This window comes from Tachyglossus aculeatus, chromosome 20 (assembly GCF_015852505.1).
Source record: "Tachyglossus aculeatus isolate mTacAcu1 chromosome 20, mTacAcu1.pri, whole genome shotgun sequence".
Classification (NCBI taxonomy): Eukaryota; Metazoa; Chordata; class Mammalia; order Monotremata; family Tachyglossidae; genus Tachyglossus; species Tachyglossus aculeatus.
In genome coordinates, this window is record NC_052085.1 from 20,421,863 (window position 1) to 20,437,084 (window position 15,222).

Below are 15,222 nucleotides of genomic sequence, written 5' to 3' on the forward strand. Positions count from 1 at the left end.
ACATTTTAAATGTTACGAATGTGCTTATGCCTCTGTTCTTGGGCTTTATTTTACAGATCTATTTTCTAATCAATGCAGCATGGACTATCATCAAATTTGCCGTGTGTAATGCAATGTGGACTTTTTTTTTAAAAAAAGGATCTGTTACATGGATTTGGGTTTTATTTCACACCAAAAATAATTTAAAAATATAAGGAATTCTAAAACATTTTTACAAAAAGCCTGAGGAAACAATTCAGCAAGAGACCAAATTCAAAAAGGAGTTTAAATTACACGGTTGTTTTTATACAGTAGTTTATGGTTGAAAAATTGGTTTAAAATGTCCCTATACGATATAGTTCAATGGTCACCCTGCAACCCAGAAAAATACGGTTAAATGCAAAATAAGGTCTCACTGGAGTTAGCCATGCATCAGACTGGATAATCAGGCCTGTTCTGAGATGAAAAGTTGCACCCAGACTGACAAATACACTACAAAATTTTCCATTTCTGAACTTGCAGATTAGAAGATTATGCCAAAGGATTACAGGAGACTTTAAGGCCAATTTTTTTCTTGTAATCTGATTAATATGAGGCAAATCTGTGACTGATGTTTTAGATTTTTTCAAAACCTTTTCATTTCGGTATGGAATCCAGAAACCTATATAATGCAAGTGATGAAGCAACTGATTTATGTCTAAGGTGCTGGCACCTGAGATTATGAGTCTTCTTTGACTTTTCACTTACTTTCTGTTTCATTTCGTTTGATCATGCCTTGGCACTCTGCTAAAATCGTCTCTTTAAAGGATGTCACCAGAGCATTTACGCAACATTCCATTAGCTGAAACACATTAAAAATGAGCTCGTTATAAGGATTACACAGCCTATGCCATCTCACAAGTCAAAACAAATCTCTTCTCAGGAACTGTGAAAAACCAAGCATCCTCAAAAGTTGAGATTCAGCAAACCTGGGTTCTCTGAAAGTAAATGCTCCACAACAGATCATGATTTCGGGGTGCTGTCACTTCTGAAAAAACCAAAGTGGATAAACTTACGAACTATCCAAGCCAACAGAACTCCTTTAAAAGTATGTGACAAAACTGTTCTGATGCTTTATCTCAGTGTTCAGTACACTGAACTGCCCTGATGTCAACAGACCTCAACTGTAACATCTCTTCCTCGGGAGAACTCTGGTCACGAATTAGAAAACCCTTACAGGGAGCAGTTGGTGTGCAAAGAGCCCTACGATTTATGACTGTCTGGCTGACATGTGACATCATTACTTCATACTGCATTGTAGCTGCTTCATAGCAACTGCTGTTGCTGCCAGAGTGAAGGGCAAGCAAGGAGAAGGGCAAGGACAGAAGGGGGAGAATGAGGAAGGAAGGGAAAAGAAGAAGGGATGAAGGAGGGAAGAGGAGAAAAGGAAGAGAGAAAGACAAATATAAAGGGTTATCGAACTCTCCCAAGCACTTAGTGCAGTGCTCTGCACACACTAAGCGCTCAATAAATATCACTGATTGAGGGAGAGGCTGAAGAGGAAGTCAGCAACAGGTAGCTGCCCCAGGAGCACCTGTCCCAGCAATAACTCTCCTGCCTTGATGTCTCCCGGGGCCATGATTCACACTGCTTTTACTGGGCAATCCTCACCCCGAGCTGTCCAGGAAAGGGCTTTCTGCTCTTCACATCAGCCAGAGGGAAGGGAATTCCCACCCACCTTGGTTGCTCCCATCTGCTCAGCACCTCTTCAGCCGGCCCAAGCCCCAGGCCCACGATTTCTCCTTTCCCCCCAGCTAGGGAAGGAGGAAGGCTGAAGATCATGTTCTTTGGCCCAGGATCCTACTCCTTCCCCTCCTCCCAGTCCTGCAAAGTCTGCAGGGATAACCTCAGGGAAGTTCTCTGCCCTCCTTAACACCAGAAGAGAAGCTGCACAAGGAGAGGGTGAGGGGATCTGAAAAGACTGGAAAGACTTCACTTCTCAGAGTGAAGAGAATGGGGGAGGAGAGAGAAGAAAGTGAAAGGAAAGCAGAAAAGAGGAGGGAGTGAGGGGAAAGCAGAAAAGAGGAGAGAGTGAGGGGAAAGCAGAAAAGAGGAGAGAGTGAGGGGAAAGCAGAAAAGAGGAGAGAGTGCAGGGAAAACAGAAAAGAGGAGAGAGCGAGGGAAAAGCAGAAAAGGGGAGAGCGAGGGAAGAGCAGAAAAGAGCAGAGCGAGGGAAGAGCAGAAAAGAGGAGAGCGAGGGAAGAGCAGAAAAGAGGAGAGCGAGGGAAGAGCAGAAAAGAGGAGAGCGAGGGAAAAGCAGAAAAGAGGAGAGAGTGAGGGAAAAGCAGAAAACAGGAGAGAGTGAGGGAAAAGCAGAAAAGAGGAGAGCGTGAGGGAAAAGCAGAAAAGAGGAGAGCGTGAGGGAAAAGCAGAAAAGAGGAGAGCGAGGGAAAAGCAGAAAAGAGGAGCGTGAGGGAAAAGCAGAAAAGAACAGAGTGAAGGAAAAGGGGGGAAAGTGAGGGAAAAGAGAGGCTGGGTGCGCATGTACCCAGGAACCAGGAAGAAAAGGCATCCACTTTGAAATCCTTCAAGCTGGTACCAGGGCCCGGGACTTATTCTTTTAACATTGTCCTGCTTCCAACCCTTTCTCCTCGCTTCCACCTCTCCTTTGAGTGTAGCCCCCAAATTGTCCCCTTCGAATCTTTTTAAAATCGAGGCTGTCTGAATCCAGATTAACTATGCATGGGAAATCCTTAAATTCATTCAATGAGTTGTATTTATTGAGTGCTCACTGCGTGTAAAGCACTGTTCACATCACTACGCTCTTTGTCCGATGGTGACTTTTGTGCTTTGAGTCCCTGGTCCTTACTTGGACCAAGGAGGTCTTCCAATAAAGAGCTAATAGAAACATCCCACTGCCTGCTTCTTCCCTTAACAAAAAACAACTCTCCCCTAACCCAGATCAATTAACTACTGTTAATGGATGGATGGATTAATCTGCGGATAGATAGAGTTTGGTCTGTCAGGAATCTTTTTAACTGTGCATCTCTCACTGCATTGCCACAGGTCCTCCTATTCAACCAAAGGGATGCATTGACCATTTACTATGCTGAGCACTCTACTAGGTGCTTGGGAGAAAATAATACAGCAGAGATGATAGGCAAGTTCCTTGCCCACAGGAGCTTACAGTCTAGAGGAGGAATCTATTGATACCAGATTAATCTCTTGACAATATACTTACCATTTCTCTGGGGCCAAAATGCCAACATAGAGCCCCAGCAATCAAGGTGTAATAGCAATAATAATACCTATATTTGTAGTTGTTCTTTTTCCCAAGTTTTCATATCTCATTCTGGCTTCACAGCACGTCTATGATGTGCTTCATTACAGCCCTTTTTCCCAGCTTATAATGTTGGATGGTGGGCCCCTCAACGGACAGGGACTTTGTCTAATTCCCACCTATTATTTGCCAGCGCTTAGTACAGTGCTCTTCCCACAGCACACAATAAATACTATTATTACTAGGGAAGGATAGGCATTATTTCCCCCCCGCTTTACATCGGAGGAAACTGAAGCTCAGAATTAAGTGACTTGATTGAGGCAGGTAACAGAATTGGGACTCGAGCTACGGTCACCTGACACCCAGGCTCACACTCTTTCCCCTGGATGAGCCTTTACAGTGCTCCACCGTTTCTTGGAAATTGACAAAGAACAATATCAACCTCTCCGTCTACAGGGCAGGACCTTTTCACTCCTCTGAGAACGGAAAGGACCTAAGCTACAATTATAATACGAGAAAGAAGTTAGATATGGTCATTCATTTTAATGTCTGTCTCCCCCACTAGATCGTAGGTCCGGGGACCAGATCTGTGACTCTTTTACAATAATGATGGTATTTGTTAAGCGCTTACTATGTGCCAAGTGCTGTCCTAAGCACCGGCACTGTGCTAAGCGCCGCAAGGGCTTGGTAAAGGTCAATGCACACAGTAAGCACTCAATATATACCAATGACTGAGATATTTTCGAAGAGAGCATTCAAAGAAAAGCAAGGAAAGTATACACTTTAGACTGAACAAAAATCTTGTTAAAGTCTGTCAGGGGACTGAAAACAGAATTGCTCTTTAGTAAACCAATGAATGAGAGAAGCAGCATGGCCTAGTGGATAGAGCACAGGCCTGTAAGTCAGAAGGACCTGGGTTCTAATCACTTGTCTGCTAAGTGACTTTGGGCAAGTCACTTCACTTCTCTGGGCCTCAGTTACCTCATCTGTAAAATGGGGATGAAGACTGTGAGCCCCCCAGTCCTGGAATTATGTAGTCCTAGAATTTCTTTTATACAACAGGTACAGGAAATACTGCCAAATTTCCAAGGAGAGCTTTTATTTCATTTCTTGAGCCTGCATTAATTACTTCAAATTCAATAGTACAGTGAAACAGAGTTGAACAACTGCCTCCTCCAAGCAGTCAAAACCTTTTTTTTGGTGGCAGGGGTTTTTTTTTGGGGGGGTGGGGGGGTCATCAATAAATATTCAAGTCTCCATTTTACTTTTCCTATGTATACATAGCCATAGGGTTCTAACTGCAAATGGTTCCCATGATCAGGCATTTTTCTAGCGATGATGAGGAGTTGAACCAAAGGGAAAAACCCAACTAAGCATGTTGTTCTTAAAATGAAACTGGATCTTTACTTAGAAGTTCAAGTTCAATTCAATTAGAGCTAAACCAAAAATTGATAGATGTAATTTCCCAAAATTCCTGTGCCTAAATCAAATTAAACTAAAACTGCTTCAGCTACAACTGAACTCAAGTGGGAAAAAAAGACCATTTCAAGTCAGTTATTTTAAAAGGAAGACAAAAGTATTGAGCACTTAAGGTTTCTGGATCATAAATACTTTAAATCACCATTCCAGAGTATTTTGGGAAATTTTCCTAGGATTATAAAGTAGTACTTAAAGAGTTGGTAAAAAGGAAACCTATTTCTTGTGATTACGTTGTTCTACAGAACACAAAATAATAAAACATCTAGCATACCACACCACTTTAAGGAAACCAACTAATAATACAAATACAAAAATACTTACTGCTTCAACAGAGTTACATTCCCGCCTTGTTTCTAAATATCGTAATGCTCTCTTTTCTTCTTCTTTTAATTTAGCATCTGCCTGTCCAGAAGCAAAATGAAAATCGTTTTAAGAACCAGTGCAAGAAAAAAAACCCTCAAATACTTTACACCTCATATTTTGACTTACATATTTCATATAGTTCTGTACACCGTTTTGTTGCAAATAAGAAGGCGCTTGTGTTCTGTAAAATCTCTCTGTCGAATCCAGATACGCTTTTTCAAAATTATCCCGATAAATTTGAAGCTTATCTTCAGGATTAGAACAAAGGTTAACTGAAAAACAAAAATAAAATTGTTGCTGTACTCATGAACCAAAACAGCTTTTAGATGCATTCTAAATTCTGAATGCTATGAAGCCTGTGAGTCCCAAACTAAAAAGGGGGTGGGGGGCTTAAAAAATCTTATTAATGAATTGTTCCACATGGCATTCTGTGGCCTCCTCTACTCTGCGTTCATTGAATACTGATACTTAAAAAGGAGATTCAGATGACCAGCAGTGAGGAAGAACTGAGAATTATAAATGCAAATTCAGAGATCACAAACTCCATCAGAGCTCTGACAAAGTCTCTGAAATAATAATAATAATAATGATGGCATTTGATAAGCACTTACTATGTGCCAAGCACTGTTCTAAGCGCTGGGGGAGATACAAGGTAATCAGGTTGTCCCACATGGGGCTCCCAGTCTTAATCCCCATTATACAGATGAGGGAACTGAGGCACAGAGAAGTTAAGTGACTTGCCCAAAGTCACACAGCTGACAAGTGGCAGAGGCAGGATTAGAACCCATGACCTTTCACTCCCAAGCCTGTGCTCTTTCCACTGAGACACGCCGTTTCTTAAAGGATATCGTGCCTTGGGCTCTCTGTCAGCCAGTAGGCCATTATCTTTTAGGGCCACATCTTTTTAAAGTTAGCCTGACAATGGCCACTGTTTTTAAGTTCAAGGTATACAAGGAAATGGACAAAATCCTTCAATCTGAAATTATGTGGGAATATTTATTCTCCTCTATTTTGTTGGTGGCCACCAGCAAAATTCAGGTGATTTCCCAGGGCACCAGAGTCACATCGAGAAGCAGAACCACTGTTCCAGCACCACGAGGACGCTGGAGAATAATTTCGACATTACCTGCGATAATACTCTTGTGCAAAATCTCACACTCTCTCTGTGTCTAAACTGAAAAGGACACTGTCAAAACCATACAGTTTAAAACATACCATATGATTCTCTTACTCCGATCACCAGCTGAGAATCAAAAGCTTCTCCTAATCTTTCAGCATGGACCAGCTTCATTGCACTGTCCTGGAGTCTATTCTTTATATTTGAAAAGATTGACTCATTCCACGTATCTAGCATGAGCTACGTAACAAAAAAAAAAAAAACAAAAAACAAAAAACAAACACAACAACAAAAAGAAAGCAAAGATATCAAGGATAAATGGGCACTGCACCGCAGCAAAGTAATAGAAATTAGTGAAAATTTCCAAAAGGCAAATCAAGGAATTATTTAACAATCAGTCATTGTTTAGGTCCACTTCAAGTCTATAATGTTTGGAATATTTTTCCAAGGTTTCACCAGCGTCTTAATAATTTTGGAAGTCAACTTCACAAATCAGCTCTGATTAAACTAAGAACATAATACAGAGCATGCTAAAAACAGTGATATTTGCCTTTCCTGTCTAACAACTATAAGGTTCCTTGCTCAATTCTTAATTACTCCTGAGTCAGTTATCATAGATGGCAGGTACGCTGTAGTCTTTTTCCATTTTTAACATGGGATGAAAATAGATCCACGTATGTGGCCTCTGAAGCATTCCGGACTCAAAAAAAAGTGTGGCTAAAGCAAAAGCCTGATAAAAATATTACTATTTTTTTTTAATACTTGTTAAGTGCTTCCATGTACCAAGCACTGCACTACGCACTGGGGTAGATTCAATACAATTGGGTTTGACACTGTCCCTCCTTCCAACCTGGGATTTAATGTCTAATTAAGAGAGAGAACAGGTACTGAATTCCTATTTTTCAGATGAGGAAACAGACCCAGAGATGTAGGTGACTTGTCCAACGTCACGGCAGGCAAGTGGCAGAGTCGGGACTGAAACACAAGCCCCCTGAGTCCTAGGACCTGCTCTTTCCATCAGGCTAAACTGCTTCATGGCTATTAGCCTTCAAAAATGAAGTACAAAATTCACCACTGTAATTGCATGCACATATGTGAATTTAAAAGTCAGGGTACAGACTTAGAGCACTCAGAAAGTAATAATAATAGTAAATAATGGTAATTATGGTATTGGTTAAGTGCTTACTCTGTACCAGGCACTGCACTGAGCGCTAGGGTGGATACAAGCAAAATGGGCTGGACACATTCCCTGTCCCGCATAGGGCTCACAGTCTTCATCCCCATTTTACGGATGAGGTAACTGAGGCACAGAGAAGTGAAGTGGCTCGCCCAAGGCCACACATGCTTTGATCCTCTTCTCTCATCAGAACCTCTCTGGAAGATGAGTTAGTAAGCAATAAGAAAAGAAACCTTTCCAGAAGAAATGCTAAGGAGGAATCACACACTAGGAAGAGGGGAGGAGAGGGGAGAGAAACATAGCCAAGAAAACAGGGAGGGATTGGAGAATGAGGGGGATATTAAACTGGCATGATTTTCAAATGAGGTCATTCAATCATTTTTGGTGTGTCCATTAACAAAATCATCAAGATAAGTGTTTTCTTCAAAAAATTCACTCCATCTATTATACTATGTTCTCATTTACCCAGGAGCCTTTCATTTAAAAGAAACAATATTAAAAAAAAAAGACTGTGGCATTTGTTAAGTGCTTACCATGTGCCAAACACTGGGCCACATTCTGGGGTTGATACAATAACAATCAGATCAAACTGTCCCTATTATTCCCCAAATTTTGAAAGGCGCGGCCACACTAAAACACTATTTTAAAAGTTGTCTTCAACTGTACTGTACTCTCAAGTGTTCAGTACAGTGCCCTGCACACAGTAAGTGCTCACTATGTCGGATTGGAGGGTCAAAGTTGACAGAAAGGGTGAAGAGAAAAAAAGACCACAGAATTGAAGATGGAAGCAAGCTCATTAGAAAGTTTTAAAGAAACTCATCTGTTAGGTTAAGGGTGAAAATGATAAGGTGGGAAGCATCATGTGTGGATGGGGGAAGAGGAAGTCCAGTGGAAGTCTGAGGAAAGCAGCTATTTCTGCATGAGAAGAGAAGCAAAAAGAATGGTTGATGCAATTAAAGAGCAGACACATGGCGTAGTGAAGAGACCACAGGCCTTGGAGTCAGAAGGTCATGGGTTCTAATCCTGGCTTTGCCACTTGTCTGCTGTGTGACCCTGGGCAAGTCACTTCACTTCTCTGTGCCTCAGTTACCTCGCCTGCCTGATGGGGATTGAGACTGAGCCCCATGTGGGACGGGGACTGTGTCCAACCCAACTGCTTGCATCCACCCCCCACGCTTAGTACAGTGCCTGGAATATAGAAACCGCTTAACAAATACAATTATTATTATTATTAAGAAGATGAAAAAGTGGCTCAGCATACAGGAAGGTACTCAGCAGAAAGCAAATGGAGTGGTATTTCAGGAAGAAAGAGAGGCATCCCAGAAATAGGAGAAAGATCAGAATGGACTAAGAGGTAGAGGCCGGGAAAAACTACTGCTCATAAAATAGGCAAGTTACTTGGGCATATGAGAAAAAGGAAGAGGGGAAAAGAAGGAGGTGAAGAGCAAATCTGTGCAATACACAGGATAGAGCTGGTGAGGGAAGAGAACTGCACCAGTACAAGACAAATATCAATTTTAAGTAGATGATATAGCCTAGAAGTTTAGTTTCCTTCCAAACGGAATACCCATTCCAAACGATATTAAGCAAGCAATAAATCCACTTTACTTACCTTTCTAACAATACTGTCTTCTACGTTCGATTTCTTGTTACTGCCTTGTTTGCCCATTAAAGTGATCTCTAGTTGACAGAACGGCTTGGGCAAAATATCACACTGCGTAAAGAATTTTCGCCACTCTACAATATACGCTTTTAGCAAAGCTGTATCATCTTGATGGCTCAGGACTCTCTGAAAATCAGAACACCCCAAATCGAATACGAATACATCTCAGCAGCCAAGAAATGAACAACCTGACTGAAAACATTTGGAAACGCTCGATAAAATGGGCTTTAAAGATGGTTAGTGATGATGTTTTTGGAGCAACCGACGAAGCGCAAAACGCTTTATGGCTACGGTGTCTCCCATGGATACACTCCATTCTCCGCCTACACCCAACATCCTGGTTGCCCAGCCCCGTCGCGGTGATCGCCGGGCTCTGACCCCTAACGCTCTGGAGTCAGGACTGGATTCGACTCCAGCGCCTCACCTCCGCCCGCGTCCTGGACCACGGCCAAACGTGACAGCGAGCCCAAGACGGTGGTTCGGAGGAGCAGTGGACTCTGACAGCAGGGACCACTGACTGGCTTACTGACCTAGCAACCAGTGGAAGTCAGTAGGTTAGTCAACTGTATTGAGCACGCACTATATTAAAGCGCTTGGGAGAGCACAATACAACAGTAAACGGACACATTCCCAGCCCATAACAATCTTACAGTCTGGGGGGAGACAAACATTTAAGTCCTCGGAGGAATCGCGTCAGTGTGACTTGCTGGGGGAAAGCTGAGGGCCCTACTGTGTCAGTTAGGGAAGGAAGTGGGTAAATGGACAAAGAATTAAAAGCCCGGATTTGAAGGTGACACACGCTCCACGCCCTGGACCCGAGAATATGCGTTGAGACCTTCCGGAAGGGAGCGAGAATAAACCTTGGGAGAGTACGGGGCAGCGTGGCTCAGTGGAAAGAGCCCGGGCTTTGGAGTCAGAGGTCGTGGGTTCAAATCCCAGCTCCACCACTTGTCAGCTGTGTGACTCCGGGCAAGTCGCTTCACTTCTCTGGGCCTCAGTTCCCTCATCTGGAAAATGGGGATGAAGACTGTGAGCCCCCTGCGAGACAACCTGATCACCTTGTAACCTCCCCAGCGCTTAGAACAGTGCTTTGCACACCGTAAGCGCTTAATAAATGCCATCATTATTATTATTATTATTACGGAGTTGGTTGACAGGTTTTCTGGCCGCCAAGAACTTACGGTCTAGAGAATAAAGGTGTTTGAACCAGAATGTGCTGCTGTTGGAGTGTTTTCGATGCTCCGCCTCTCTGGGGAATGGCAGTATAACTAGCAAACCACTCTAACACAGGCTTTACTGCGAGAATTGCAGCGTGGAGCAGGGTTCCCTGTGCAGTGGAAGTCGGGCGATTTTCAGTTCAGATGTGCCACCACCCAACTCTGACGCTCACTCCCTACCACACACAGTGACACCCCCTTCAGATCTGCTACAGGTCTATTATGCCCACTCCCTGTGAAGTGAGTCCTGGACAACGAGACACCCAGTCAAGGAAATGGTCTCAGTTTCCTCATCTGTAAAACGGGGATTAAATACCTGCTCCCTCCTACTTAGACTGGGAGCCCCAGTTGAGACAGACACTGAATCTAATCTGGTCAACTGGTATCAAGCCCAGTGCTTGAGCGGTGCTTGCCATATACGAAGCTCTTAATATCGTAATTATTAATCACTAAGGACTTCCAAGAATCTCTTAGGGGAGTCTGGAAATTTTTCAGCTTGGCTCCACTCGTGAGCTTCAGATTAAGTAAAATAGGGAAGTAATGTGGCCTAGTGGAAAAAAGCATGGGCCTGGGTTCTAATCCTAGCTCTGCCACATGCCTGCTGTGTGACCTTGGGCAAGTCACATAACTTCTCTATGTCTGTTCCCTCATGTGAAAAATGGGTATTCAATACCTGTGCTCCCTCCTAAGTTAGAATGTGAGCCCTATAGGGTCCTGATTATCTTCTATCTACCCCAGCACTTGCTACAGTGCTTGGCACATATTAAGTGCTTAACATATACCACAATTATTATTAATTATTATTATTATTAGATAAGCTATTGCTTCAGGGCACTGCCCAGTTGGGGGGGTGGGGCTACGTAGTTTCAAACTGGCCACATAACTGCCCTTTTAAGATAGCAACTGTGTGGTTTCTCTCAAAGGTGGCAGTAATAATAATAATAATGACATTTGTTGAGCACTTACTATGTGCGAAGCACTGTTCTAAGCGCTGGGGAGGGTACAAGGTGATCACGTTGTCCCACGGGGGGTTCACAGTCTTAATCCCCATTTTACAGATGAGGTAACTGAGGCTCAGAGAAGTTAAGTGACTTGCCCAAGGTCACACAGCAGACACTTGGGGGAGCCGGGATTAGAACCATGACCTCTGACTCCCAAGCCCGAGCTCTTTCCACGGAGCCACGCTGCTTCTCTAGACATAGTAGACAAGGAGTGATCCATTAGCAGAGTTTAAATCAGGGTCTCGGAGTTGAGTTGAGGGCCTGCAGCAAAGTGGAGGAAGAGAAACGCTCTTCTGCAAAAGGTCGCAGGTGATTTTGCTTTGAGAACAGTGTGATGTCACGGCACCATGTAGGATGCGGGAGGTGGCTATTTGGGCCCAATTTCAGGGCAGCTGAATGTCTGAACCAAGCCCCATCCTGAGAATCGGATATGTCATTTGGGCTGGAGGCTGAGCTGGAAAAATTCCGAGTTTACTGATATGTACTTTCAAAACTCCTTTGAAAAATTCAGAAAGTGCTTGAAACGTTCACACCTTAATTTCTAAGCAGGCTATAAAACTAAAGGAGGAGAACTCACTGCTTGTGCTTGTTTAATAAAATCGAGGATGTCTTCTTTCAAAGCCTGATGAATTTTTGCTGGGCCTTTATCATCCCACAGGCAAACTGCATGGACGTCCCTAGGGAAAAAAAAAAAAAAACAAAACACACACACACACACACACACGTTACCAAATTTAAATAAACTCCCGGAGCTAACTATACTAACACAGGAAATACTGTCAAGTTACAGAAACACTATTCCCAAAATAGAAGTCATATTGGCAATGAAATCTGTCAATGTTTGAACAGTTATGTAGAATCCACAAAAAATGAAAATACTTCATGACACAAGGTCAGGAGACAATTTTTTTTTTTAAAAAGCCACAAGGTAGGTAAGTGCTTAGAAAGATAGAAGCCTCTGAATTATCTGAATCAAGCATTACTCCCCTTAAAATGTGTTTGCGTTTTTCTCCCAAACAACTGCGTGTATAACCACATAGGGGAAAAGCAATATATTTATTTCTAGAAGCTATGCTATCATATTAGTTACGTAAAAAGTTGTTAAAATATTTCGCACAGCAGTAATGGGAGGCTAGATTGTCAGCCCCACAAGGGACACGGACTATGTTTAATTCCCACCTGTGTATTTTCTCCCAACACTTAGTACAATGCTCTGCACAGAGTAAGCGTTTAGTAAATACTGTTACTACTTCTACTAGAACCTGACCTGAGTTTTCTTTATACTTAGTTTTAATGGGTAAGTCCATCATTTCTCTACATCTGTGAACACTTAAATTTCTACCTAAACAATTCCATGGAAGAATTTTCATTTCCCAAAATTAGAATTAGAAGAGTACTTACGAAAACAGATCAAACCACTGCTGTTTAGTGACAGATTCCTGGCGTAGAAGCTTCAGAACAATGGGGCGCATGAAATCCCATTTGTCTTCAAACTGAAGTGAACCTTTATTCTTGACAAAAATAGAGCAAGAAAGAGCAGCTTAATTTACATGCAGGTCAAGTAAGATCGAATCTAAGTCAATTAAGACAAGCTGTTTCTTGGTTTGGTCTTTTCAACCCAGGTTCAAAATTTAAGATTGCCTGCTTTCTCTGAAAGAGTAAAACACAATTCTTTTTGGCAGTTTCATCCTGTTCAAGGGACCAAAGCGGAATTCTACTCCTATTCTTTCAGTCCCAACAGAATATCCCCAGGCTGGGACACATTCCTCTCCGCAGAATTGTTAGGAGCTTGGAGGAAGCTTGCGTCCAGCTTCTCATTTGTTTTTTCTTCCAGCCCCCCCACACCACACCATGTTGACAGAGGATGAGGTTGTATGATGGAATAGGTTTAGATCACAAAATCTACTGGCAGGGCCCTGTGTGAAGAAATGTGTTTCTGTGGGAGTGGGAATTCATTCATTCAATTCAATCGTATTTATTGAGCGCTTACCGTGTGCAGAGCACTGTACTTGGGGGAGCATGACGCAACAGTAAACAGTCACATTCCCTGCCCACAATGAGCTTACAGTCTCGAGTGGGGAATGAAGAAGGAGCATTTGGGAAGCACATGGAAGGCTCGCAATGAATTTCATAGCCACTCTCCCTCTGATGGTCTGACCCAAGCAGCAGAAATTCCAGGCAACTCCATTTTCTGTCCCTTCTGACTTTAGTAGTTGGGTGTGACTTCACAGTGATCACAAAATCAATCAGTCAATCAATCAACAGAAGCTAGCACCTAAAAGGAGATGGGGGAAGAGAGGGGACTGAAGCATCACCCTTCACGACCCCAACACCCCCGGTCATGGAAGCGGCGTGGCTCAGTGGAAAGAGCCCGGGCTTTGGAGTCAGAGGTCGTGGGTTCAAGTCCCGGCTCTGCCAAATGTCAGCTGTGTGACTTTGGGCAAGTCACTTCACTTCTCTGTGCCTTAGTTACCTCATCTGTAAAATGGGAATTAAGACTGTGAGCCCCCCGTGGGACAACCTGATCACCTTGTAACCTCCCCAGCACTTAGAACGGTACGTTGCACATAGTAAGCACTTAATAAATGTTATTATTATTATTATTATTATTATTATTATTATGAAGACTGAGGTAGGTGCCCTCTTCTGGAGATTCCCCACTTGGGCAGAGCTTCAAGCGTGCAACAGGGGCCTCAGCCTCAATTTTTGCAGCCCAGCCAGAGTGTCAGGGATGGCCAACTGATTCTTTCTTCCCACTGGGGTGGGAGGGTGGCTCTTCAAACACCTCCAAACGTCCCAACCCACCTGGTTTTAACAGTTCTTAATACCACACTCCACCTTCTACCTATTCTATTCCCAAGGCAGCGCTTCAGAGCTACTATACTGTGAGGGTAAAAATCTGTATCCGCCTAGGTAAGTAAGGCCCTCAGAATTTCACTCCCCCTGCTACTGAGTCTAGAGGCTACAGGTGTGCTTTGGGCTAGGAAGAGGCCATTCCCTTTCAAAGGTCACAAACGATCTCCTTCATGCCAAATCAAATGGCCTCTACTTCATCCTAATCCTCAATCTCTCAGCTGCCTTTGACATTGTCGACCGCCCCATTCTCCTGGAAACATTATCCAGCCTTGGCTTCGCTGACTGCCCTCTCCTGATCTCCTTATCTCTTGGGCTGCTCATTCTCAGTCTCCTTCGTGGGCTCCGCCTCTGTCTCCCACCCCCTAACTTTGGGTGTCTCTCAAGGTTCAGTTTTGGTCCCCTTCTATTCTCCATCTACACCCACTCCCTTGGAGAAATCATTTGCTCACATGGTTTCAACTTTCATTCAATCGTATTTATTGAGTGCTTACTGTATGCAAAGCACTGTACTAAGTGCTTGGGAGAGTATAATACAACTGACACATTCCCTGCCCACAACAAGCTCACAGTCTAGAGGGGGAGACACACATGGATATACATAAATAAGTTACAGATGTATACCTATATGCTGTGATATACTTATGTGCAACCACCTCTATGCAGATGATTCCCACATCTACGTCTACAGGCTTGATCTCTCTCCCTCTCTGCAGTTTCGCATTTCCGCCTGCCTTCAAGACATCCCTACTTGGATATTCTCCCGTCACCTGAAAACTATGTCTAAAAAAAAATTTCTTTATCTTCCCACCCAAACCCTGTCCTCCCCTTGACCTTCCCAACACTGTAGACGGCACCACCACCCTTCCTGTCTCACAAGTCCACAGCCTTGGTGTTATTCTTGACTCCTCTCTCATTCAACCAACATATTCAATCTACCACTAAATAATGTGGGTTCAACCTTCACAACATGGCTAAAATCTGCCCTTTCCTCTCCATCCAAGCTGCTGCCACATAAATCCCGGCATTTATCCTATCCCGCCTTGATTACTGAATCAGCTTCCTTGCTGACCTCCCTGCCTCTCCCCACTCCAGTCCATATTTCATTTTTCTA

At 43.3% G+C, this 15,222-nt stretch overlaps 1 protein-coding gene across 3 annotated transcripts in view; it reads right to left on the reverse strand.

Annotated features, from left to right (window-relative positions):
- CUL5 (cullin 5) overlaps positions 1-15,222 on the reverse strand; it is a 52,958-nt gene that overhangs the window by 18,951 nt on the left and 18,785 nt on the right. For all 3 annotated transcript variants that reach the window (XR_005455200.1, XM_038761736.1, XM_038761735.1), the window contains exons 2-8: positions 12,657-12,766; positions 11,833-11,932; positions 8,987-9,163; positions 6,296-6,437; positions 5,207-5,352; positions 5,039-5,119; positions 727-820 (exon numbers count right to left, since the gene is read on the reverse strand). Coding sequence is in view for 2 of the 3 variants with exons in the window: in XM_038761736.1 (XP_038617664.1) it covers positions 727-820; positions 5,039-5,119; positions 5,207-5,352; positions 6,296-6,437; positions 8,987-9,163; positions 11,833-11,932; positions 12,657-12,766 (850 nt within the window). In the remaining variant the exon portion in view is untranslated. The remainder of the gene's footprint in view (positions 1-726; positions 821-5,038; positions 5,120-5,206; positions 5,353-6,295; positions 6,438-8,986; positions 9,164-11,832; positions 11,933-12,656; positions 12,767-15,222) is intronic.